Source organism: Sus scrofa, chromosome 6, assembly GCF_054392235.1.
Source record: "Sus scrofa isolate SSC_HxYL_T2T_F1_AM1 chromosome 6, Sscrofa_HxYL_maternal_Yorkshire_Landrace_v2.0, whole genome shotgun sequence".
NCBI lineage: Eukaryota > Metazoa > Chordata > Mammalia > Artiodactyla > Suidae > Sus > Sus scrofa.
The window spans coordinates 46,193,459-46,220,090 of NC_139388.1; the positions used below are offsets into that span (position 1 = coordinate 46,193,459).

Genomic DNA, 26,632 nt, shown 5'->3' on the forward strand with positions numbered 1-26,632 from the left:
TATTAATGGATGATTAAAGAACATTTCACAAAATTCAACACCCATTCATGATATTTAAAAAAGAAATAACGCTCTCAGAAAACTAGGAACAGTGGGGAACTTTCTCAGTATGATAAAGGGCATCTAAAAACAACCTACACCCAACACTGTACTTAATGATGAAAGACTGGATGTCTTTCCCCTGAGATCTGAAACAAGCAAGTGTCACTCTAACCTTTCTTATTTAACATCGGTGGAAGCTCTAGCTAGAGTAATAATAAACAAAAAGGGAAATAAAAAGCATGCAAATCAGAAGAGGGAAAAAAAAACTGTTCTGCTTGTAAAGGATGGGATTATCTTGTAGAAATCTGCAAAAATTCTAGAATTAACAAGGGAGTTCAGCAAGGTTGCAGGATATCAGATAAACATGCAAAAATGAATTGTATTTCTATATACTGGCAGTGAACACACGCACGAAAATTCTTAATATAATACATTTATAATTGCTCAGAAAATAAAACATCAAGATGTAAACCTAACAAAACATGTGCAAGACTTGTGCAGACAACTACATAACGCTGATGAAAGAAATCAAAGAAGATGGGATCAAATGGGGAGGCATACCATGTTTACGGATTAAAAGACTCAAAGAGATTGATTCTCCTCAAACTGATATGCAAGTTTAATGCAATTTCTATCCAAATCCCAGAAAGATTTATATATATGCATATGTATGTGTGTGCGCGCATATATATATATATATATATATATATACACATATAAACACCCATGTGTATATATAGCTACATAATAGAGAGAGAGAAAGAGACAGTACTATTATAAAATTTATTTGGAACACAAAGGGAACTAGCATAGCTAAAACAATTTTGGAAAAAGGAAAAAAGTGAAAGGACCGGGTCTACCCAATTTCAAGACGTGCTATGTCGCTAGAGCGACCAAGAGACTGAGCATTGGCAGAGGGATAGAAATGTACATCGATGGAACAGAATAGAGAACCTGGAAATATGCCCAGCTGATTTTTTAACAAAGTTATAAAGGCAATCTAATGAAGGAAAAATAGCCTTTCAACTGACGGTTCTAGAGCAATTGAACATCCATATGCAAAAACAAACACACATGTGCACACACACACACACATACACACAAAAAAACTGTGACCTAAGTTTCACACTTTATAAAATAATTAACTCAGATTGATCACAAACTTAGATGTAAAATAACTACAGAACTTTTAATTAAAAACAGGAAAAAAAATGGGAGAAAAATCTTCAGAATCTAGGGCTAGGCAGAGAGTCCTTAGGCCTGACAGGAACAACATGATCCATAAAAGGAAGCATTGATAAAGTGTACATCATCAAAATTTTAAAATATGCTCTTCAAAAGACCACGTGAAGAAGGTGGAGCAATGAGATCCTGCTGTATAGCACAGGGAACTCTATCTGATCATTTGTGATGGAGCATGATGGGGGATAATGTGAGAAAAAGAACGTATATAGATGCATGGCTGGTCACTTTGCTGTGCAGCAGAAATTGACAGTATATTTCAAACCAACTATAATAAATTTTTTTAAAGTTTAAAATAGTAAAAATAAATAAAACCAGATTCTTAAAACAAAAAAGCCAACAAAAAGATGGAAAGACAAGTTCCAGAAAAGAACTTGTTCTGAAAAAGAACTAGTATCTAGACTATAGAAAGAACTCTCAAAACGCATCATGTTTTTTCTTTTTTTAGGGCTGCACCTGCGGCATATGTAAGTTCCCAGGCTAGGGGTCAAATTGGAACTGCAGCTGCCAGCCTACACCACAGCCACAGCAATCCCAGATCCAAGGTGCATCTGCAACCTACACAGCAACGCCAGATCCTTAACCCACTGAGTGGGGCCAGGGATCAAACTCACGTGCTTACAGATACTAGTCAGGTTGGTTACTGCTAAGCCACAACAGAAACTCTCAAAACTCGTAATTTAAAAAAAAAAAAATCAGTCTATACATATGCACACTGGAATATTACTCAGCCATAAGAAAGAATGAAATAATGCCATGTGCAGCAACATGGATGGACCTAGAGAGACTATCATACTAAGTGAAGTAAGCCAGACAAAGAAAGGTAAATATCATAGGACATCACTTATACGTGGAATCTAAAAAACCAATACAAATGAACTTATTTACAAAATAAAAACAATAATGAAAAATAAAAACTTAGAAACTTATTAACAAATTTATGGTTACCAAAGGGGGAGGTGAAGGGGAGGGATAAATTATGAGTTTGGGATTAACACATACACACTACTATATATGAAATAGATAATCAACGAGAACCTGCTGTATAGCACAGGGTACTCTACTTAATATTCTGTAATAATCTATAGGGGAAAAGAATCTGAAAAAGAATAGATATATATATGTGTGTGTATATATATGTGTGTGTATATGTATAGCTGAATCACTTTGCTGTACACCTGAAAGTAACACAATATTGCAAATCAACTATACTCCAACATAAAATTTTTTTAAAAAATTATATCATTTTAATTTTTAAGATGGGCCAAAAACAAAATATATGTGCATCTTCATTTACTTATAAAATAACAAGGTCTAGTGGCAGGTCCAATAATTCAAAGTAGAAAAGAGCACAAATTATATTTCGAGACACCTAGAATAGCTATAACGCTATGTGGAAATATCTGTGGTTTCTATTGGTGACAAAAGGCTATATGAGACAGAGGAACATAAGGGACACAAAAACAAAGCAATTAGCAAAATCAAATCTGTGGGAAATGGTATATTTCAGCCAGTTTCTTCAGCATATTCCAAGGGAAAAAGAGAGAGAGAAATTGTGGGCGTAGAGATGAAAAAAAGATGAGGTATGTCAATCAATTGCAATGAATGAGCCTGATCAGATTCAACCCCCCCCCCCAAAAAAAGCAGTTTAAAAGAAAAAAAGGTTCTGAGACAAAACCTGACCACTGACGGGGAATTTGACGATATGAAGGAATTTTTGTGAAAGCGAGATAAGTTACTCTGCTTATGCTCTGCTAAGGAGCCCTTATCTGTTAGAGACGCATTCTGAATTATCGATGAGGGAAAAACACGGAATCTGGGATTTGCTTCAATAAACCAGGGGACAGGAAAGGGCTCAAGAGTTGGATCTGGGGAACGGGTACCTGGCGGTCTGTTTTTCTGTTCACGCTACTTTTGTACACGTGTTAGTTTCCTATAATAAAAAGTCAAAAATAGAGTTAAAACGTCATTGCACATGACCTATGTTTCCATTTAAGACTATTCCCTGCAGACACTTCCTGAAAGTAGAATTGTGGGGTTCAAGGCGGTTCACCCGGTAATGCTTGGCCATGCGCTGCTGGAGTGAATTAGCGGAACATGAAAGTCCATGAGGAGCCCATGACGGCCTCCTTCACGGAACCAAGGAATCTCAGACGTGAGGCTCTGCAGGCCTCCCGGCCCTCCCCGGCCCTCCCCGGCCCTCCCCGGCCCTCCCCGGCCCTCCCCGGCCCTCCTCGGCTGGATGTGTCCTTCCGCTACAAAAGAAACCCAATCTCGGTCAGCTCTGGAGCCTGGGTCTCACCGGTCCAGCTTGCCTGGTTCTTACACCCATCCGCCTCGTGTAAAACCATCCCTTCACCTGGTCCGTGGCTGGACATATGCTTCATCGGTATCGTTTTAATGTAAGATGCTGTAACAACGACACTACAGGAAATCGCTGTGCTCCTTTGTAGTAATGGCCTCAGGATAAACTCCTCAAGGAGCCTCGCGGGGTCAGAAGACAGGGTACTTTGCCCTCCCGGAAACTGCGCCTGCTCTCCCCCTCCCCCCACTCTCCCCCACCCCCACCCCCGGAGCCAGCAGTGCTGCTGGTTCCCTGCCTCTGACTGCACACCACGGTCAAGTCCACAGACAAACACTGACCAATTTGGCGGGTTAAAAATGAGGTCACCTTGCGATTAACATTAGCATCTTTTATTACTGGGAAGTTGACTCTCCCAAGGTGGTAAACCCTTAGGAGCACAGAAGAAAGGTGAATTCTTCAGTCTCCGGAGGAAAGTAAGGTCTAGCACGGATCCATCCTTCTTCCGGAGAGTGGGATTTGCTGCTACCAGGCCCTCCAGAGCCAGGCCCTCCCTGAGCCTGGATCCCACTGTGGGGCCCCAGCCCCTGGCATGGGAGGCACTGGAAAGCTCCAGAAGCAGAGTCCCTGGGGGTGGTGGAGGCTGAGCATCACAGTGGAGTCTGATGAAGGCTTCCGATCAAGAGGGCGCTGGGCCAGGGCCGCATCCCTAAAAAGGAGTGGGGGCTGCAGTTGGGGCCATTTTCCGGGAGGCAGCCAGAAACACGTCTTACTAAATGAACCCATAAGATATAAGGAAGGAAGGGAGGAAGGGAGGAATGAGAGAAGGGAGGGGAGAAGGAAAGGAAAGATGGAGGGAGGAAGGGAGAGGGGGGGAGGAAGGAAGGAAGGAAGAAGGGAGGGAGGAAGAGAGGGAAGGAAAGGAATCTCTTAATTAACGGACCAATGAATTCATTAATGACCAAATGAGTTAATTCATTAACAAATGAAGAAATGAGTGAGTGGGTGGGTTAATAAACGAATGCCAAGAGAGCGTTAGGGGACCCGGCAGAGAGGGAAGTCTGCCAGCCTGCCCTCTGTCCTCCTGCCACCCAGGTTGCAGGCAGCCAGGTTGGAGGAAGAGGCAGAACCCCCTCCCACCCCCATCGCCCCCCCACCGCACCCCACCCCTGACGCTGACGGGCGCACCCCACGACCAGAACACCAAAGAGCACCCATGATGCCTGCAGATACAAAATAACATTTTATGTTTTCTACACATTTTTCAAGAAAGTTTTGCATGTGTCCTCACTACAAATAATGATTTCGGGGCAAGCAGGGAGGAAAGCTTTAACATCTGAAATAAAATAACACAAGCTGCTGAGAAAATGAACACTGCCCTCTGAGTAAGCAGAATGGATTTTCCAAATTTCCACCAGGGCACAGAGATCTGAGCTGCTGGGGAGCTGGATGGTCTTTCCTCCCTGCTCTCCTGCCTCCTCCTTTTTCGCTTCCTAAAACGGATTAGCACAGGCGGAGAAGAAAGCCCCTTACCACCCTCTAGGGCACCCCGATGCTTTCCACGCAGCACGCACCCCCTTCCCAATCACCACCCAGAGGCCAACAGAACAAGGACCCCTCAGGGTCCCTGGGCAGCACACAGGAACCCAGGTTTGGGGTATGTGCTGTCTGTGCTCTACCCCGAACCCCAGCTTCTTCAGGGTCCCACAGAAACCGGGGGGTGGGCCAAGACCCCAGGCTCAGGAATCAGGGCCCAGCAGGTGGAGAGAATATTCCCCAGCAAGTGGAGGCACAGGCCACTGGCCACAGATCAGCAGAAGGCACACGGCTGCTGGGGACACACAGCTTCCTGTTCTCAGCAGCCCTGGGCTACAGGAGATGACTCTCCATAGAAACCCTGAGTGTTACTCATGTTTAGTGCCTGCTCCTACAAGTCCCTGAAAATGAGTGGCCCAAAACTTGGGCAGCTTTGCCCAAGGGGGTTTTTTTCTGCGCCCCCTCTGCCTTCTAGGATAGGCCTCCCGATCTTGCAAAGCCGAGGGGCCTCTGCGCCCTGGGAAAGCAAACAATGCTCACCCAGCACCTCGTTGCTGCTTCAATAGTCTGAGCACCACCCCCTTTGTGTGTCCCTAAGTCCGTGGCACAGAAAGAGCTCTGGCTACACCTGTCTGTGTCTCCACCCGGAGAGGCGAGCCAGGGTGGCAAAGACCAGCGACTCCCTTCAGCACCCACAATGCTCCCCTCAGCACCCAGCTCTCAGCCCGCCTGCCGCCCCCCGCTTCAATCTTTGCTGTCAGCAGGTCCTCCTCTCTCAATTTCAGAGGACCCGTCCGGCCACAGGCCTCTTCCCTCCCATCGTCCTTCAACTTCTCGTCATAAAACGAAATGATTCCGCTGTTTGTGCTGTTAGCTACATTTATCTTGAAGAGCAAAATGTTGAGTTTCCTTTTAATGATGAAAAAAGCCTTTCAAAGGATAACTCATTGGAACTCATTATGTACCATAAAGGCCACTATTTAAAGATTCAGTAATTCCAGTGATGATCTTTTTAAAGCAGATTTATCGCAGAAAATAGTTAGATTCTTTGACTTCGGTTATAATTTTCCATTTTGTAATTTAATACTCCTTTAGTTTATACTTGCACATTAAAAATATAGCATCTAAAAGTCCATCATTAAATACTTTTAATAAGTGCAATAAATAAGTTTTACAGTGTGCATAAATCTAAAAACAAAACCCCACATAAATTGTTCATCTTACACTTTTTCTCATTAATTGCAATACATAAACATATGTTTTATACAAAGATATTTGCTACAAAATAAGTATAATAAATACAGTTTACCACATGTATTAATCTTAATAGTTACAAGCTGTTAATCTTATATATTAGGTAATAATTTGCAATAAATAATTGTTTATTATCTTGATGTTTGCTTGTCTTGGGTTTTAGCAATATGCAATAAAGAAATGCAATTTTGAATAATTTGATTGTAAGACTGCTGGGGAAATACTGTATGTTATAATTAGCTGGGAGACGATTCTGTTCACAAGAAGAACGGTGGAAACGGGGTGAAAGAACCAAGGCATATGTTAGTGAGTCCATAAATAACTGAAGAAGTTGAGTTCGGTTTCAAATAATATACTATTTTGAAGACGTAAACGCAAATGCAATTAGTGAAACGTCATATTCTTTCATGCGTTCATCATTACCTATTCAGAGAAGACAGAGAAAGTGGGAAGCCCCGTGGAAATTGCCCTGTTCCAAGCTGGGATGGAAAAATGGCTGCTTTTGGTGGAAAGAGCGAACTGCCTGCCCCACCGGCCCGAGGCTCCCCGCAGCCTGGAAATGCAGCTTCTGGAAGAGCCGGCAGACATGTGCCGGGACCCACCGCACCCCCTCCAGACCCAACTTTCAGCCGGCACATTTTCAGAGAGGGGTTGTCACCTTTACTGAACTTAATAGCAACTGTTCATCTTATATGTAAAGGTAATAATTTGTCATAAATAATTGTTCATTATGCGGGTATTTGCTTGTCCTGGAGTTTAGCAATATGCAATAAAGCCGTGCAATTTTGAGTAATTTGATTGTAAGACTGCCGGGAAAATGAGGTGGATCATAATGAGCTGAGGGAGGGTCCTGTGGGTAGAGACACTGAGACGGGACCAGACCACTGTCTACGCGAAAATGTCGGACATGGGTCCTCGCTGACGACAGCAGGGGGTCTTGCATATTCACTCAAAGACAGACACTGATTCAATCTCCCTTTCTTCCCTTTTGGAGGAAACTAGCTCTGGCTAGAAAGAGGATCTGACCCTTCAATGATGCTGAGGTCTCCCCAGGGAGAGAGGTCCCACTTGTGGGCACCGGGGGTGCAGCTGCAGAGGAAGGTCTTGGCCCATGTGCTGGTTAGTGGGTGTCAAAGGCTCACCTGGCGGCCTGAGGCTTCTCACGGCAGCACCACGCCCAGTCACATGCTGCAGGCACAGAGCTGGAGCAGGTCCAGCCACGACGAGGCTGTATTGTCCTGGGGCCAGGCACCTGGGAGCTCTGCCCTCACGGGGTCCCAAGGGCACAGTCACTTTAGGAAAACCTCCCCCAGCCAAAGAGGGAGGAAAGGAAGGAACGAAGGAAGGAAGGGGTATAAAGGAAAGAGATGGGAAGCAGGGGGGTGAGGAAAGGAAGAAAAAGAATCCCAGATCCATTAAAACCATGAACAACTTTTCTTACTGTAGACAATATTAGCACTCCCCACAAACGTGCGCGTGTGCGCGCACGCGCGCGCGCGCACACACACACGCACACACCCCAAGTGATGCAAAAGTCTCCACATCAAACCACACTAGCAACGGGCTCATGTCTGTAGCTCCTGTGACACCCTCTGCACAAGCTGAATGTGGCCCAGTCCAAAGGCTGGGAGGAGGCTGTTCATCAGGGCAAGAGATCAGCTCAGTCAGTCTATGGACATTCCTGCCTAGGGCTGGGCTTCAGGTAGAGATGGCTCCAGGTTCCTGAGAGCAAGATCCATGAGCCTGAGACTCAAGGGGTCTGAAGACAACAGGGACTCACTGACTTGTCCTCTCCTTGGACCACGAGCAGCTCCCATCCAAGCCTTGCTCACTGCCAAGCTGAGAAAGCCCAGCTGAACGGGACGGAAGCCCACTCCCCCGACCCAAGCATGCATCTCCAACAAAGCCCTCAGTTCTCAAGCGTGGCGACCCCAGCCTCCCCTGGACTACAGCCGGACTAACTAGCCTGCTGCCACTTCCACCCTAGGCCTTGGAGAGGTCTCCTGAGGGTTGCCTTTGCCTAGAAGGAATTTCAGAACATCCCTGGATAGTCCGGAAATCCTGGCTAATCTGGACTCCTTGTGGAGGGCACGGCTTGAAGTGGGGATCACTCTGATATCCGGAAAGATAAGGCTAGAGCCCCAAAGGGAGGGCCTCGGGCTCCTCTCAAACCCAATGGGAAGGAAAAGCAGTCTGGAAAAGTCTGCTGCTCAGAGGCAACTGCCTCTAAAGCCCAAGATGACGGAATACTAAAGAGCGATCCGGCAGATGGAAACACGCCTGCCTCCTCGCCTGAAGATGCAAAAAGCAATCCGAGTCCCTGGGCGACGCAGGGCAACTGCGGAAATCTCGCAGCCAGATGAAGCTCATAAATTTCCCCTATGAACAATTGTTTTCATTTCCCTCCCATGCCACTAGATATTATAAGTGGAAAGCAAAACACAAGTAAATATGTTCATTCCACTCTTGTGATCAGTGATAAACGAGAGGCCGCGGAGGCTGACAAAGGTCAGCGGGCCGCGCGGCGGGTCTGCGAGCGGACACTGCCACCCTCCGGCCGCGCGCGGGACTGCACTGGCCGGCGTTGCCCGACTCGTCTGCCTGCCCGCCGGCCAGAGCAAGCGTGGTCTGCAGGCTCACTTTCCGGAAAGTATTCACTTTGCTTCAGTGAGGGCATCAATACATACGAAATGCAGAAAAGTGAAAAAGTACAGAAAAACCCAAATCAAAAATAGACATCATTCATAACCCCCTCTTGCAAATATAACCGCTCTTATTAACATTTTAGTACATTTTTCTCCCATCCTATGATGCATAGAGAAGCTGTACATATGAAATATAAAACTGTCCATATAGTGCTCAATCTTGATTTTCCATGTAATGTTTCAAGGAAAGTAATTTCCATAAATATGAATATCCTTTTAAGGGCTGCATAATATTTCAACTTGTGACTGTATGATGTTATTTAACTATCCCCCAATTACTGCTCATTTAAAGTGTTTCTAATGTTTAAATCATTGTAGATAATGCTGTGACTGAAATACTTACGCATAGACTTGTTCACATTGTTAAAGACAGATCACTAAAGGTGGAATTACTTAGCGAATTAATTTTTCAGACTCTTAATGGCATTATTTTCTACATGTGTAATACCTATATGAAGAATATTACAGGAAACGATGGATGAACATAAAACAGTGCTCAAGTGGATAATAAAAGATGATGCACTAGCTCCTGGACAGAAAGACTCTGTACTGTCAACATGTCAATCGTCCCCCATCTAATCTTTCACCTTAATGCAAGTCTGATCCAAATTCCATCAAAGCTTTTTTGAGATTTTTGCCACATGGATTTCAAATTTCACTTGAAAGCTGAATAAGTAAAAAAACTCCCAGGCAACAATGTTTTTTAAAAAAGGAAAAGAGAGAAAGAAATGAGAAGAAAGTTGCTCAACCAGATATTAAAATATATTGCAGAAAGCCACAATGGCTAAAACAGTGAATAAATATGCATACATTTATAAAGGCATTTATATTAGTAAGGGAAGGATGGCTAATTTATGAAATTATAGGTCCATTCTGCCTCCCATTTAAAGAACAAATAAAATTGGTGCCCTACTTCATACCACATGTCAAAACAAATCTTACAGGAATTAAAGATTTTAATTTTTAAGTGAAACTACAGATATACCATTTACACAAATTATAATGGGGACACTCTTTCTAAGACCAATGCCAAAAGCAGAAACTGGAAAGACAAAAGAATAGCTAGATTTGAACTGCAAAAATTTTAAATATCTATAGGTGAAAAATGCAATTTTGAAACTGAAGGATAAACCAAAGCCAGGAAAAAATACTTTCAACATACACAGCAGAGAGAAAGGCAATGCCCTTCGTGTAGAAAGCTTTCTTGCAAATGAATAACGAAGACAAATATTTCAACAGGGAAAAAAAATGTATGGAGGACATGAGTAGCAATTCACAAAAGAACAAATACGAATGACAAATAAACATATAAAAGATACTCCATCTTATTAGTAATCAACAACATTGCAAATTAAAACAAAAATGAGAGATCATTTTTGCTCCTATACTGGTAAAGCTAAAAACAGTGATACTGCATGGGGTTTTCAAGGAGAGGAGAAAGAACTGTTTCACCATCACTGATGACAGGGTCAGTTAGGCGATCTTTATGAAAGGGAATGTGGCAAAATTAGCAAAATCCTTAAAAATGCATGACCCTTAGATTCTATTCCCAAAGGAATTCACCACGGATGCATCTAAAGATTTAGCTGTGAGTCGTTCATTGCTGTTGGAAACAAACCAAAAGCCAACCACAGAAGAGTAGAAAATTATATATATTCTCCATGCACAGAGTCCTTACAAATAATGATATCAAAATATACCTAACAGCATTCAGGGATTGTTCATAACATACTGTTGCATAATAAAAAGTAAGCTACAAACAATGTAACTTGTATGTAACCATACACTGTAAGTTTTCTATATACAGAAAAAAAATTTTAGGGGTGTACCTCCAAAAAATAATGACCGATGAGGCCACAAGTCATTTTTTTGGCAGCCATAATACTGAATTTATGTGGATAATCGATACAGATAAACAGATATGCTCCATAAACAGTTACCGATACTTATACAGCTTATATTTCCCTATTTAATTTACACTCTATTCATGTACATTAGCACCTTTCTAAGTCAGTACATTGTCAACAAGTTTTATATAGTAATTTACAAGGGGAAGGCATGTAGTTAATAGTTAATTTAACATATAAGTAATTTTTAATATTTTTGGCTGATTGGTATTTTCTAATTTTCTACATTTAATGATTTCTTATCAATTGTTAATGAGAAAAACACTGTTTAGTGGTTTTCTAGAAACATCCTGATTTACATTCTTTACCAGCAGTGCGTTCGGCTGTGGGGTCACTTATTCACTGAACACGCTCAGAACACGTCCTCAGAGAAAGGCACACGCTCTAGAAGCTGAGCTGCAGGCATGAACCCCGATGGAGTTCCAGGGGAACAGAGACAAAGAACCAGGGCAGAAAGCAGTGCAGGGGTGACACTCTGATAGGGCCGAGCAGACATCGGAGATGGAAGGCCCTTAGGGAGGGGGTCTGGGGGGCTGCTCTGAGCAGGGGAGGGATGAAGAGAAACCTAAGCGAAGGGCGGAGCAAGCATTTCTGGCAGAGGGAGCAGCAAGGGTGAAGGTGCCAAGAGGTGGCTGCAAGAGAGGAAGCAAAGGCAAAATGGCAGAAGAGGGAGTCTGGGACATCGAGGGAGGGGATGGGTGGCAACAGTCTGGAGAACCTTCTGGGCCATGGTAGGGAGTTTGAATTTTCTTCTCAATGTAATGGGAGCCATTGGAGGATTGTGTGCCGAATGACGTGATCCAGTTTTGGCTGCCCCAGGATATCCTTGGCTCTGGACTGAGCACAGCACACAGTCGGCAAGGGCAGAAGTGGGGAGACCCTGGTCAGGAGGTCACTGCCGATGCTGGGCCTGGACTCGGGGGGCCTGGCTCATGAGAATCTGACTGCATTGGCCATCACACGTGCTAATTCAGTGAGCAGCCAGGAGGGCACCCTGGGGTTGCAATCTTGGGGTGTTTCTTCTCGGGACCCCTCGTCATTGAGGATGCTCAGGCGGCTCATCCCTCACTAGATCTGGACATTCCCAAAAAGACAGCACCAGCTGAGGGCTAAACCATCCTATCCATCCCCAGCCCAGAACCCATCCTTCAAATCGGCCTTGAGTCCATCCAAAACGTTGAACAGTCAGCAGCTAAACAAAGAAAGGAGAACTGAATCACGGTTGCCACCTTCCCTCACAGAAGCCTTTGTGTCCATCACATGGACCCAGGCTCGTCCATCAGAGAAGTCAACTAACTTTCCCCTAACATGTGGATCGAAAGTTTTCCTGCATCCAACGCCCCGTGTGAGGGAAGGAGGCATGAATACATGTGAACTTAACATCTTTTTGTTCCAGGTTAGGAGATGACTAATGGATTTCTAGGACTTACTTTCTCTTGGGTCCCAGTGGGAGTTCACTGTATTCACATGGAGAAAACATCACTTTCCCTACTAACTAAATCATTTAAAAATCATTATCATCACTTGTATGATAAAAATTAACCAAAATGTTTTTAAATCGTTCTTGTGAAATTGGGGTGCTTATTCTAGGCCAAATCATCAGTGACAGTGAATCTTTGCCTTCCTGGAGCCATGTTCCCACTTCTCTGTGCACTGCCCCCCAGTTTCTGAAGAGGTCTGTGTCACCTCTTCCTCTGTACCCAAAAAAAGCACGCTTGGGGTGTTGGGGAATCGAGGAGCCAGGAGCCAGGTCCTGGGGACAGTCTTCAGTTAGTCCTGTGCCCTCCTACAGCTCCAATACTAGGGTCTATGCCTCTGTGCAAATACATCAGAGGAGAATCTGTGATTCCCATCATCCTCACCCAAAGCTGGGTCTGGCTGCTCTGTGTCTATCTAAAGGACCATGCCCTCAGGATAGGGACTGGGGGTTCTTCTGTGCAAGGCAAGTCAGGGCCCTAATGCCCCGAGGCATCACCCGTTGAGTAGATGCAAAGGCACCTGAGGAGTAGGTGCCTGTGTGGATACAGATACGAGGACTTCAGGTTGGGGTCCTCTCGGCTCCCTGCTGTCCCAAGTAAGGTCTGTGATTAGAGAAGGGCATCCCCAAAAGAGTCCCCTGGGCCCAGTGCTACCACAAAAACTAACCCAGAACCCGCTGCAATGGCATAGAACGGTCTCACAGGAAGTGACACGCAGAGCCCACCACGGACACCTGAGTACTCACAGTCTCTGACATGCCCCAAGGAATCACAACTGGCCAAAAGCCACAGCCCAGCCTGGATAACATCATCACATCCAGGCAACCATGGCATGAAGTCAGAAGGCCTCTCCTAAACTCTGGCTGCTTCAACAAAGGAGCTCGCCTAAAGGAAGCCATGAGACACGCAGCATCTGTGAGCATCTCGACCCCCCTGCTCTGCCCCGCACTCCGTGCGCTGCCTGGCACGTGGCATATGCCCAACAAGTGTTTATTAAATATAGGAAGACAAGGGGAGAGTGGATGGGATGTGGAGACACAGCCAATGGCTTGTTTCTCTACCAGTTTCATATCCAAAGACAACGCGGCATTTTCAGGTCGAGCTCGAGTGCCCTCATCAATTTCACACCGAGCATCCACTGTAGGGAAGGAGACGGTGCCCACGGCCTGGGTGGCTCTTACCTCTGTAACAAATCACCTTCCAAAAGACACCCCCACACATACCCTGTGCTGCTGAGGAAGGACACAGAAGAGACAGAACTCTCCCGGGGACAGTGCAGAGGTGGGTGGGCTGGAAGTTGAGCACACACTACTCACTTGGCAGCAGGGCAACTTGGACCAAGCTGGGTCTCTGCTTCCCCATCTGTGAGATGGCGCTAATTACCCGTCTTGTCCCAAGACTCTAATGATGGAATGAGCGCGAAGGCCCCTTGTTAAGTGGGGCTAAAGGCATCCCTGTGTCATGTTTGAGAGAAGCTCTGCCTGTCACTGGCCAGGGCAGGAGTGGGGACAAGCATCACACTGAGGCCAGAATGTTATCCCTGGGGTTCCGCCCCTCCTCACAGGGACCAGAAGTGCCTTGTGACTGAGTCCCTGCTGAGAGCTATAGGTGGCTCTGCCCTTGGAGGACAGGGAGGGCTTGTGGCTGGGAAGCAGGGAAAGGCGGCCCCCCCTTTAAGGGTCTGTGCTCTTTCCCCAGTGCAAAGAGATGGGTGGGGGCCAGGCAGCTGCCCTCAGGTCAAAGGCCACCGCACTGGCTCTGTCCAGGGTGCTGATGAGGAGCCCACTGTGGGGCCCACGTAGCCCTAAATCTGTTCCACCACCACTGGGGTAGCAATGGGATGTCCAGCGGGGGCTCCTCAGCTCCTTCTGTCTCCAAACAGTTAAGGGATGAGAGCTGATACAAATTGGGAAATAGGTAAGCCCGTTTAATAGACACCAAGATAATGGACTCGTTTTATTTTCACCCCAACAGGAGATTCCTAAGCCGGCACTCAGCCATGCTCACCCTCACAGGATCAGGGTAGGAGGTTCCCATGAGGCCACGTGCTCTGGGACTGCTGCTTCCATGACCCCATGACCGGGGACAGGACCCCAAGATGAAAACGCAGGGCGGGCCAAGCCTGCCGATGACAAAGGCAGCGCACCCCATGCAGTGACCTTCGCCACACTCAGGCTTAGGGAAGAAGCACAACACATTGTAATCCAGAATGCCCTGCCTCAAGCTGTTCCATTAAGGGACCCAACGAACAAACCGGGAAGCTGGAGATTGGCGGGTGTGTCCTAAGAGCCTGTGGCACCCCCATCCTCCTCAGGCCTGGGGAGATCGCCAGAAAAGGGGACAAGGCAGTTCTGGCCCAGGGAATTCACACTGAGCCTGGAGGAAGAAAACCCAAGCTAGGAGGGAACCCTGGAGGAGGAGGCATGGGGGGCATCACCCCGCATTGTGCGGCCCCGCAGAGCCCAGCCGAGCTGAATGGGTAGCAGAGGCCCACCCAGGCTGGGAAGTCAGGGCCTTTACTGAACAGTGTTTCTGATCAAAAGTGGCCTTGGAGGGAGCGTCCTGAATTGGACTTCCTGATCTGGACATGGCTAGTGGCCCAGAGTTGCTGGCTGGGTCTCTCCACGTCCCTCCATGGAGAAAAACGTGGTGCCCACAGAGCAGATCTCATGCCATGCAAGGCCATGCCTGCTGCCTGGCACATTCTGCTCCCGCCTATGAAAACCAGGCCAGCGGCTAGGAACAAGGGGTGGTGTACCGCTCATAGGAAGCCACGGGCATTTTGCTGGGAGGTTAACTACCCTGAAAGTCTGGGGGTTCACTCGACCCCCCCATTCCACCCTGCCCCCACCTCCCATTTCACACACCAAGCCCTCTTCCATCTCTAACTGAGCTCATGAGCGTGTGTTGGAATGTTCTCCCTGGTCACCTGATAGTCATGCATCGGGTCAGCCTTCCCCGGGGGGCATGTTCTCCGTCCATCTCAGACCTAGTCTAGTCACCCCCATTCACAAGGACACAGCCAGGTGAGGAGAGTAAGGCCCTCACCTCAAATTTAAGGGGGTGCCTAAAAAAATCAACAATTAGGGGAAGTGCAATATTTTTACAAAATCAAAATTAATTTAAAAATAAAAATCCACATGAGAAATTCTTACTGTGGTGCAGTGGGTTCAGAATCCAACTTCAGCGGCTTGGGTCACTGCAGAAGTGCAGGTTCGATCCCTGGCCAGCTCAACGGGCTGAAGGATCCAGCATTGCTGCACCTGCAGCTCAGATTCAATCCCTGGCTTGGGAACGTCCATATCCCATGGGTGTGGCCATGAAAGAAAGAGGGAGGGGGAGAAAGGGGGGAAGGGAGGGAGGGAGGGAGGAAGGAAGGAGGAAAGAAATAAGAAAACCATATGAGCAAAATCTCAAATTTTTAAACAAAGATGACCCTGCTTCAGCAGCCTCACCTTAACCCCAGGGTGGCCGTCTCACACCCTCACTGTGCTCTGTGCTTTGTCCTCATAACACTCACTGCAGCTTAATTCAATATCCATGGAAGGGACGGCTGGATTTGTCTCTGACCCAAGGGCAAGGGCAGCGTGTTTCACCAGCCCGGGTGTCTCTGGCACTCAGCTGAGGACTTGGCCCCTGGTGAAGAGGTGCCCAGGGAACCTTGGAATGAACATCACAGGTGGAAAACAGCCCTGAAAGCCACGTGTGTGACGTGTTCTCTGCTCAGATGCCCCGACCCACCCGGCCCTGGGGGATGCACCCACCAGACTGGTCACTGCCACCCAACAAGCCCCGATCTTCCCGCAGGAAGGAGCCAGAGTTAGGCTCCGATGACCCCCACTGCTGTCATTTGTGAAATGATATATTAAGTGCACAGCAAACAGGGTGCAAGGAGACATGCAGATCAGGCCGATTCTGAGAAAATGTGTCACCCGTGCATTTCCTATGGATCCTCTGACTCCCTTCCACCTTTTTCACAAAGGGCCACCGCCCAATAGCGTGGGAGGGTGGGTCCCTCTGGGCTAGGTGCTTGGGCGCCTGGACTTCCGCCACTGGGGACCCAGTTTGGAGCCTTTCCAAGACGGCTCTCTGTCCACTTCTTCACAGAGAACATTTCTATTTTGAGGAAGTGTAATTTGAGGCCGGTCGGAATCGCAGTGGATGGGTTTGCCTGAAACATGCTAAAATGCAGGCAACTGCTAAATAAAAACCCCCAAATCACCATACTCTATTTTTGTGCTTTTATAAGTTCTTTGAAAGCAAAGAAAAGGATGAAGACATGCAACATTTTCTTACCGTTTTCTTACCTGATGTCCCAGTTGCAGGAGAAACAGGAGGGGGTGGGCAAGAGCCGGGGGGAGTCCCCTGAGGGCCATCTGCTGGTGCCAGCTGCCTCTGTCCAGCTGGCACTTGTGCTCTGCGGGTGGGCACTGCCCCACCCTCCAGAGACACCGGGTTTCCCTCTCCAGTTTGGAGGGGCAACTGCGCTGTTCTACCTCAGAGGACAAGGGAGAAGTACCCCAATTTTTATCATTCATGCCCCCAGCTCCTGGGAAGATCCCCAGCTGGAGAGGTGCCCAGGCAACCCCTAGTGTCAGCAGCCCAGGGCTGCTGGCTCCTGGGGACCCAGGCAAGCCAGACCCCAGCCTGGGCTCAGTGTCAAGGGGACCTGGATGAAATGGGAGAAAAAAACACACCGATTTTGGGGGGTAGGGGCGAGTTTTTTGTTTTTTCTTTTTTGCTTTTTGGGCCTGAACCTGCATCACATGGAGGCTCCCAGGCAAGGGGTCAAATCAGAGCTGCAGCTGCCAGGCTACGCCACAGCCACAGCAACGCAGCATCTGAGCCGCATCCTCGACCTCTCGACCTACGTCACAGCTCATGGCAACGCCAAATCCTTAACCCACTGAGCAAGGCCAGGGATCGAACCACATCTTCATGGATACTAGTCGGGTCCGCAACCTGCTGAGCCATGACTGGAACTCCCACAACACACTATTTTGATTCTTTGTTAAAAACTAAAAAAAAAAATTAGGAGTTCCCGTCGTGGCTCAGAGGAAACGAACCTGACTAGGAACTATGAGGTTGTGGGTTTGATCCTCGCTCAATGGGTTAAGGATCTGGCATTGCCGTGAGCTGCAGTGTAGGTCGCAGACATGGCTCAGGTCCTGCATTGCTGTGGCTGTGGTGTAGGCCGGCAGCTATAGCTCCGATTAGACCCCTAGCCTAGGGAGCCTCCATATGCCGCAGGTGCAGCCCTGGGAAGGAAAAAAAAAAAAAAAAAAAAAAAAAACTCATAAGCCCAAGCAAAGGGTCAGTCTCCCTTTCAGAAAGGACATGAGGTTCTGACTTCCTCCTGGAAGCGCCATAAATCCCCACCTCTCCTGAATATACAATTCAAAAAGAGCCTCAAAATTGCCACCGCTGTCATGCTAAGCACTGGAAAGTTCTGCTTGACCTTTTATTAACATTTTTCTAAACCAATATGCTTTTTTTTTTTTTTTTTGCTACCAGCACCCTGAGGAATTATGAAAAATACTTTTTTTCTGTAGTTTATCCCATATGCACTTAATAGGCTCACAAATATAATACCATTATAAAAAAGAAAAACTGCCAACTCTGCTAAAAAAATTGTCATAACACTAAATTATTATATAAATATAAAAGGAGTGTGTCTGTAAAATATTCACTCAATGAACATCCCAAGGTGATGGTTTTGCTATGTTGTTTTTATTCCTGAGAGATCCATAACGCATTTGGATATGCCACGTGTCACCACATGAATCAGGCAGTTAATGCATGTGCTTTTTAGAAGCAGGGATGTCTTCCCAATAGAATGTGCTATAAAAAAATGTAGAGATCCGGCTGCTTTGTCTGATAGGCATAATTTAATGTCTTGCTTATAATACTGCATCTTAAGGAAAAATACACACTGTCCTGGGTAGTTATTTACAATATATTGCTAAGTCTATGCAAATATGTTTCCCCGAGCCCGGGATTATATAACAAAGGTCAACAATGTTTGAAATATTTTGAAGCATATTCCCAATATGCTGAGTGTATGGTGCTAATGTCCAATATATGCACATAGATCTTAATATATTTCCAGATATTTCTGCTCATTGTTCTTGCCATAGCTTCCCACAGAATACTATTAGAGGAATGTTTTCTTCTGCAGAGAAGCCAAACATCGCCTATCCATCTTGGAAAAATTTATTAAGGTGGCTAATTATGCAGTCCTTAATATTGCATTAGTATGGAGGTTGCTCAGAGAAAAAGAGAGAAGCCAGTTCAGTAATCCTGAAACTGGTAAGTCCACATATGCAAAAGGAGCACACACCTAGGTGATCTGATTTTTCAGTCACAAAGTCCCAAACTGGGCAATTATAAGTAGGCACCCCATGCGGGCACAGATGCACACACAGACATGTATGTGATATGGTACACAAAACAAAGATGACAAGACAAAAAAAAAAGATGACAAGCCATGCAGACTACCTCTCATTCCTAAATACTGCAAATTCTGTCATTGTTTGGAGGGGAATTTTGTGGTGACATTTACATCTCATCCAGATCACTTTCTTCAGAAAGAAAGTCTGGTTAGTTGCACAAGGGTGGGGAAAAGTGTGGTAAAATCCCTACCTCCAGTATCTAAGCTATGCCCAGAAGAGATCTGTTTGTATCAAAGATATCTGAGATCTGACCCCTCATCTCTATTCTCTGTTCCAAACACACTGTTCTCTTATCATTCTCCAATCACTGGACTGGACCAAAATTTTAAAACCTACACAGTAACCCAGATGCCAAAACAAGCAGCCAATGCCTTTAAGAAGAAGTCAGTTCTAGGAAAAGATACTCATCCCTTTGTGTGTGGTCCAAACCGGACCAACCAGTTGGCTTTCCATTTCTGTGCTGTTGTGACATGTGTCGCTGTCACCAACCCTGAGCCACATCACTGCTGAGGTTCAACGCCAGCTTCAAACACCCCCTAATCTTCAAGGTCCTCAAAAAGCCCAAGGCAAAACCCTTCCAGACACTCCACTGTTTCAGACACTACAAACACCACCTGCTTTCAAGGACTCTAAGGTATGTATTAGAATCTGTTTCCATGGGATCAATCCAATCAACACAGCCCACCTGATGAAGCCTCTGAAAGAGGCCAAGGTTATGAAGTCAGCTTGTCTCCAGGTAAGGCTTTGCATCCTCACCATCAGCAGAAATGAACTGTCCAGAGTGGCCTTGAACATGGGAGTTCTCACAGGAGAGCAATCCCAGACACACAGGACAAGCTCCTGATGGGACAGCACCCTCTCCTTTCCTCCAGAAGAAACTTCATAAACAGACGTTCTTCCAGATGACCTTCTTGTTTGACTCTGGCCATGGGGTCCTCTGAACCCCAGTAATGATTTCACGTGTGTCTGGGAGATGGGAAAATAGGGCAACATGCATATACATATGTGCTGCGGACAGTCCCTAGTACTGCTAAACCACACACTGGCTCCAGAGAGCACTCCAGAAGGCTTTCAGGAAGCATTCTCACCAAAGCCAAGAGAGCTATGAGCATCTTTGTTCCCCCACTGGAAACTCAACTGTATACAAGGAAGAGCAAATATTAAATCATTTAAAGAGAGCTATTTTTCATAGTTCCCAGTACATAAATGTGTTTCAGTACGTGTTATTGTAAAATAGTGTTTCTACTTACGTTCTTATACATCTGTTGTGTTTACTCATCCTCTAGTTCTGACTTTTAGAAATAGCAATAAATCTATTTTTTAATCCCCTCTCCTGATGACTGATTATTCATCGCTAAAAGGGATGGAGGGAGGCCCATGTGAGGAGTGATCCACCCTCTAGAGCAAGCTCCACTTCCACAAGATAAACACGGTCCGGGGAGATTCCTCTTCTGTCCTGGGTAGTTTATGCAAACTAAATAAGGAGCTGGTGGCAGCTCGAATAAATATAAATTACCCTCCGGTGGAAACTCCGACCACTTGTTACAGTCAGTTTCAGCAAAGAGGAGCCAATGGTGACATCTACCCAAACAATACAATTCATTTTTATACCACGTCCCTAATGTGAAGATCACAAATGGCTTCGTGGAAAGTCAGTCATCCCTGAGTGAAACTGAAGAGGATGGGGAGCCCACCAGGTGGAGAGAGGAGGAAGAGGAGCCTCCAATTCCGGGCCCTGGGAGGAGGGGAGGAGTTACCAAAGCCAGTGCCTACAGGGGTGTATCAGCCAGGAGAGGATAAGCTTGTGCTGCTATAACAAGCAAGCCCTAAAGCTCAGTAGCTTAACCCAACAATGTTACTTTCAAAGCTCAGTAGTTTAATGCAACAATGTTACATTCTTGCTCTCACAAAATCTGCTGAGCATCCTACATTCCCTGTGACTCAGTGGTCCAGGCCGTATTGATCTTGTGGCTCCTACATCTCAACAGAGGCCTCTCTGAGCAGAGGAAGCAAACTACTGGTAGCCCCCACCCAGGCACTTCAATGCTTTCCCATGGAAGCAGCCCTTTGACTAGAATAAGGTGCACCCTTTGTTTTTGCAGGGGAGCTGGACATCTGAGAGAACAGAAGGGAATGTTCAGTGAACATCCCTATCTCTGCCACTGAGTGTCAAGCACAGTAGAAGGACAACAGTTCCCAAGCAGAACACATAATAAAGGATGTTCCAAGCACATTTCCTTAAAACAATGTTTTCTCCCTTTGTCTCCAACTATACTGTGCTTTGTGTAACTGGATTCCCTGGGTTGAGAAGTCAAAGAAATGTAGTTTCCTCATCTCTAAAATGAGGGTGCCAACGCCAGTCTAACAGGTTACTCTAAAGATCTAAGATTTTACACACATGTAAACCTCGCACTGTTAGCGCACACACGGGGGTTAGTAGAATAACAACAATAGCCATTTGGTCAGCATTTCAGCCTGCTGGAACATGCCCTGGTTCAAGGCTAGAACCACAGCATCCAGAGCGGTCACCGAATGGTGATACCCATATGGCTCTGTGCGATGTCTGGCTGGTTGCTTTGGAAACCGCTTTTGCTTTTAATGCCTTTCATTATCACATTCGCTTTAACATCTCTGCCAAGGATATACACTTCCCTATTTTTTGTATACACATTCCTACCAAGTGTCAGAAGTTCCCCGTTCCATGTACTTGATCCCACAGCAGAATGTCTAGATTATTGGCTAGAATTTTGATGTTTAAATGAATTCCAAGTCTATCTTGCAGCTGGGATTCCCTAGTAGGTTCTTGGATTTGCACTTAGTGCATGGTTAATCTCGTCAGTTTCTCCACCCTGTAAAGTTAATTCTAATGGGTTTATGAGAGGGATGTGGGTCTAGGTATTTTTCCAGTGGTCCTGGTACTGATTTTCCTGGCTTTGGGGGGTTTTTTGGTTGTTTTTTTTTTTTTTTTGGTTACATATATATTGCAAACTGTTCCACCTAAAACCCCTCTTGAGAACTTCTTGTCTCTGAGTCGCTCATGAAGTGACCAACTGGAAACAAAACCACCTGGAGACTTGACAAAAGGAAAGGGATGGGGTGTAACCTTTCTCACGGGGCTCAGCGGAGATGGTATGGCAGAGCGGAAGAATCTTGGTGTCAGACTTGGGTCCCAACCTCGACTTTGCCATTTGCTCACTTGGCCTTGAGCAGATGGGATTCCCTCTTCGGCCTCTGCCGAGGGTTCAGTAAGACCATGTGTCCATGACTATGCACGGTGAGTGCTGAGTTCTCAGTGAAGACTAGTCCTCTTTCCTCAAACTTTTGCTGACACCCCTCATCCCTGGACATCCAAAGTACGGGTGTCACGGGCACGCTGGTTAAGGGGGTGAGTGGGAAGAGCCTCCTCTTTATAACTCTTGGTAAACTGGAGCTAATTCCAGAAAGGAGCCCATGAGACTCCTCACCCCCCGTGGATTGAAGTGGGGACACCCAGAAGACCCCAACAATGGGGCCATCCAACCATGAGTTTTCCTGCTCAGACGCACAGGGCAGAGTCTGGCCTTCGCTACTGCCACCTCCTCCAACATTACAGATTGGAAATTTTTTTCTTTGTAGGGCAACACCTGTGGCACATGGAAGTTCTCAGGCTAGGAGTGGAATCAGAGCTGCATCTGCCAGCCTACACCATAGCCACAGCAACGCCGGATCCAAGCTGTATCTGCGAGCTATACTGCAGCTTGCAGCAACACGGGATTCCTTTTTTTTTTTTTTTTTTTTTTTGTCTTTTGTCTTTTTGTCTTTTGTTGTTGTTGTTGCTATTTCTTGGGCCGCTCTCTTGCCATATGGAGGTTCCCAGGCTAGGGGTCTAATCGGAGCTGTAGCCACCGGCCTACGCCAGAGCCACAGCAACGCGGGATCCGAGCCGCATCTGCAACCTACACCACAGCTCACGGCAACGCCAGATTGTTAACCCACTGAGCAAGGGCAGGGACCGAACCCGCAACCTCATGGTTCCTAGTCGGATTCATTAACCACTGCGCCACGACAGGAACTCCCTCAACACGGGATTCTTAACCCACTGATAGAGGCCAGCGATCAAACCCAAATCCTCATGGATGCTAGTCAGTTAATTTTTTTTTTTTTTTTGTCTTTTTAGGGCGGCACCCACGGCATACAGAGGTTCCCAGGCCAGGGGTCAAATCAGAGCTGTAGCCGCTGGCCTACACCACAGCCACGCCAGATCTGAGCCTACACCACAACTCATGGCAACACCAGATCCATAACCCACTGAGTGAGGCCAGGGATCAAACCTGCTTCCTCCTGGTTACTAGTCGGATTCTTTTTCTCTGAGCCACAAAGGGAACTCCGCTAGTCGGGTTCTTAACCCACAGAGCCACAACAGGCACTCCACAGATTGGCATTTGGGTAAAAATCATGAGTCTATTCTCAGATTTACACCAACCTGCAGCCGGTTTCAGCTTTCCTAACCAGTTTATTGAATTTCAACCAAATTACAAAAACACAAAGATAATCCGAAATGCTAATGTGTCACTGAAAATCTGGCCAGCAGGGCCTGTATTTTGCGAGCAGTTTTAATGTAACACTTTTGTGCTTTCCTAAACTAATTTGGCCTACTAATTTTCTATAATTACCTGAACGCTCCCAGCTTCCACTGGTCAGATGAGTTCAGAGACACTTATATAACCAGCATTAAAAAGATGCATTTAGCAGCTCGGATTGTTAAAGGAACAAAGCCTATAGAATCCAGAGGTTATTGTATTCTCCCAAAAGTACTTAAATAATAGCCTAAAATCTGAAGAATTACTTTAATACTTCAATAAAAATAACCCAATTCAAAACATTTTCAAGGAAACAGAGTTCTTTGCTCTAGGCTACCGAGTAATGGCTGAGAGAAAGTATATAGCCTGTCACTTCTGATTAGAGAACTGTGCCTCTGTGCTTTGAATGAGGGGCATGTCTGGTAATAGGAAGTGCAGATATTAAAGTTAATAAAATAATGTGGAATACGATATATATGAAACTTGACCAAGTAGAGCACAGAATGTAACATACATTACCCTGTTCAGTCAACTCCTGTGGCCCCGCATCTAATGACAAGCTTAATTTCTGTTTCCAATGAGAGTACAGCTAAAAATACAATTTCCAGATTAGACAAATATTTTATCCGACTCCCTAACAAATGTAACCAAGAATGGCTGACATGTCTCCACGCGATGCCCAGCGACCACGAGAGGGAATTGCTAGGACTGCAAACTGCTCAGCCTGAAAAGTCCACAAAACCTCATCATCTTTGAGGTCATTATAAATAATTAGCTGCAAACACGGCGATGTCGGGGCTTCACCAGTGGAAAAGGACAGGGGGTGCCTCAATTCCTCTCCCACCCCGAGAGGCTCCCGGCTGGCTCCCTCTCCGTACAATTAGGCCTCCCCAAACAGCTCCGCATCAAGGCCCCTGCACAGCCATTATTGCATCTTTAATCTAAAACCCCAATGCCAACTGTAATGGTTTTGTTTTTCGATACATTAACCTTCAACTTGTATTTTCACTATTAAATAACCAGCTTGAGAACCTCCTAGAATTTTTTTTCTCCCAGTCACCTACGTGAAGCCCTACGGTACCCACGATGTGACCCTCTTAAGGGATTTAAAAGCAATTCAATGAGCTAATCTCGGTAAGCCGAGAATCAAAGTTCTTGTTTCCATATTTCACTTTCAAAATATTTAGAACTTTGACAGATATGACATTATGTTTTCATTAAAACAGCTGATTTCAAAATGCTGCACTGTGCAGAAACGCCATAAACAGTTTATGATGAACTGCCACGCTCTTAATTAAAACAATAAATCCAGCACACAATATTTGTGCAGCCTCCGGTCTGACCTTTGCCTCTTGCTATCCACCACCAAGCCGCGGCTGCGTTCCCAACGCCAGACGGGGAAGGTTTTAAAACATGATCTGAAAGGCACTAAAGATAAAATAAGAGAAAACGTATCATTAGTCTTCGCAGTTATGATTAATTCAGTTCATATTTTACAATCTGGTTATGGAGTAAAACTGCAGACTTTACATCAAGTATTTGCCATTCACTCTACCTAATGTATAAAAATGCTTGATATTTTAGAAAATGGCACCAAGCTAATTCACCACAACCCCACGAAGGACAGAAATTGAAATCATAAACACAGAGAGTAATTAGCTATCCATCTGAAGTGACGAACAGAACTCACTCGTCGGATGGTCAGCCGTGGACGATAAATATTGCTGCTTGCAGCCCAGCCTCGCCACGCCACTCTTATCTCCCTGCTGCTAGATTTCAGATTAAAATATTCCCTTAAATCTCTCTCGCATCGGCTGCTGGAGCAGGCAGCAAGGGCGTTAATTACCAAGCCGGAATAACAGTAAATTTGTTGAACTGGCCCGGAGTTACCAAGTTAATCTGGGGCCCTGCCAGCTCAGGGGCTGGAAACTATTCTGAACGGGGTCTCACGTGGACCCTGCATTAAGGGGGCAGCTGGTGGCTCAAGCAGCCCGTTCTGCAGCCTCTGACTCGATGGACAGACAGACAGCAACTGCTCCATAAAGAAAGGGCTCTAGGAGTTCCCGTCGTGGCTCAGTGGTTAATGAGTCTGACTAGGAACCATGGGGTTTTGCAGGTTCCATTCCTGGCCTCACTCAGTGGGTTAAGGATCCAGCTGTGGTGGATGCCATGAGCTGTGGTGTGGGTCGCAGACGCAGCTCGGATCCCGAGTTGCTGTGGCTCTGGCGTAGGCCGGTGGCTACAGCTCCAATTCGACCCCTAGCCTGGGAACCTCCATATGCCGCGCGTGCAGCCCTAGAAAAAAGGCAAAAAGACAAAAAAAAAAAAAAGGAAGAAAGAAAAAGAAAGGGCTCCAGCCATGAGAGAAGCAGAGACTTCCAGTAGGAAGGGGAAGGGGTGGCCAAACTCCTTTAGCGCAATGGGGACCAACACCCCCGTGCTGCCTGCAAAGGCTGGTCCCCAGCCACCGCTCATCACACCTGATGTGAGCATATATGTCCAGCTCTCTCTTCTGGGTTGTGTCCCAGCTCCATTTCCCTCTCTTTCCAGCCCTCCATCATCCCCCGCTCCACCACTGCACAGTCATGTGACAGATACATGCACACAGCCCACGGTCGTGCTCACAGCTGGGACAGCAAAGCCTCAGAGGCTGGAGAGCTGGAGGGTAACAATGAGCAGCAGACCCCCCACCTTCAGGGCCCTGTTGGAGATGCAGGCAGAACCCGCTAGACTTCCAGAAGATGGAGAGGAGGGAAGCAGTGTCAGCCACAGGAGGCTGTGCGGGCTCTTGAGTCCAGGACCTGCATCCGTTGTGCCTGCTCGGGGAGGAGTGGAGCGCCAGGTGGGCCGTCCCCGCTGTGAGGGCCAGACCCCCACTTCAGCCTAGCTGGCTCTGGCCTTCACCCAGGTCTGCAGCCTCATCGTGCCTGTCCTCTCCCCACTCCAGAGACCTTACTTAACGCCAAGGGCCCCTCCCGACCCACAGAGCTGTGAACTCACAGCTCTCGCCCGCCCATGCCTGAATCCTGGAGGGGGCTGCTTACCCTTGCTTGTGGGGCCTCCAAAGGTAGCCTCCAGGGAGAGATGCCTGGATGAGCCCCGCCTCCCCGAGCCTTCCTCCCACCCTGCCCTAAAGGCAGGCCTCGGCCCTTGGT

At 46.6% G+C, this 26,632-nt stretch overlaps 1 protein-coding gene across 3 annotated transcripts in view; it reads right to left on the minus strand.

Moving 5' to 3' along the window:
• LOC110261352 (uncharacterized) overlaps positions 1–26,632 on the minus strand; it is a 600,020-nt gene that overhangs the window by 495,258 nt on the left and 78,130 nt on the right. For all 3 annotated transcript variants that reach the window (XR_014805973.1, XR_014805974.1, XM_084960354.1), the window contains one exon: positions 24,821–24,905. Coding sequence is in view for 1 of the 3 variants with exons in the window: in XM_084960354.1 (XP_084816480.1) it covers positions 24,821–24,905 (85 nt within the window). In the remaining 2 variants the exon portion in view is untranslated. The remainder of the gene's footprint in view (positions 1–24,820; positions 24,906–26,632) is intronic.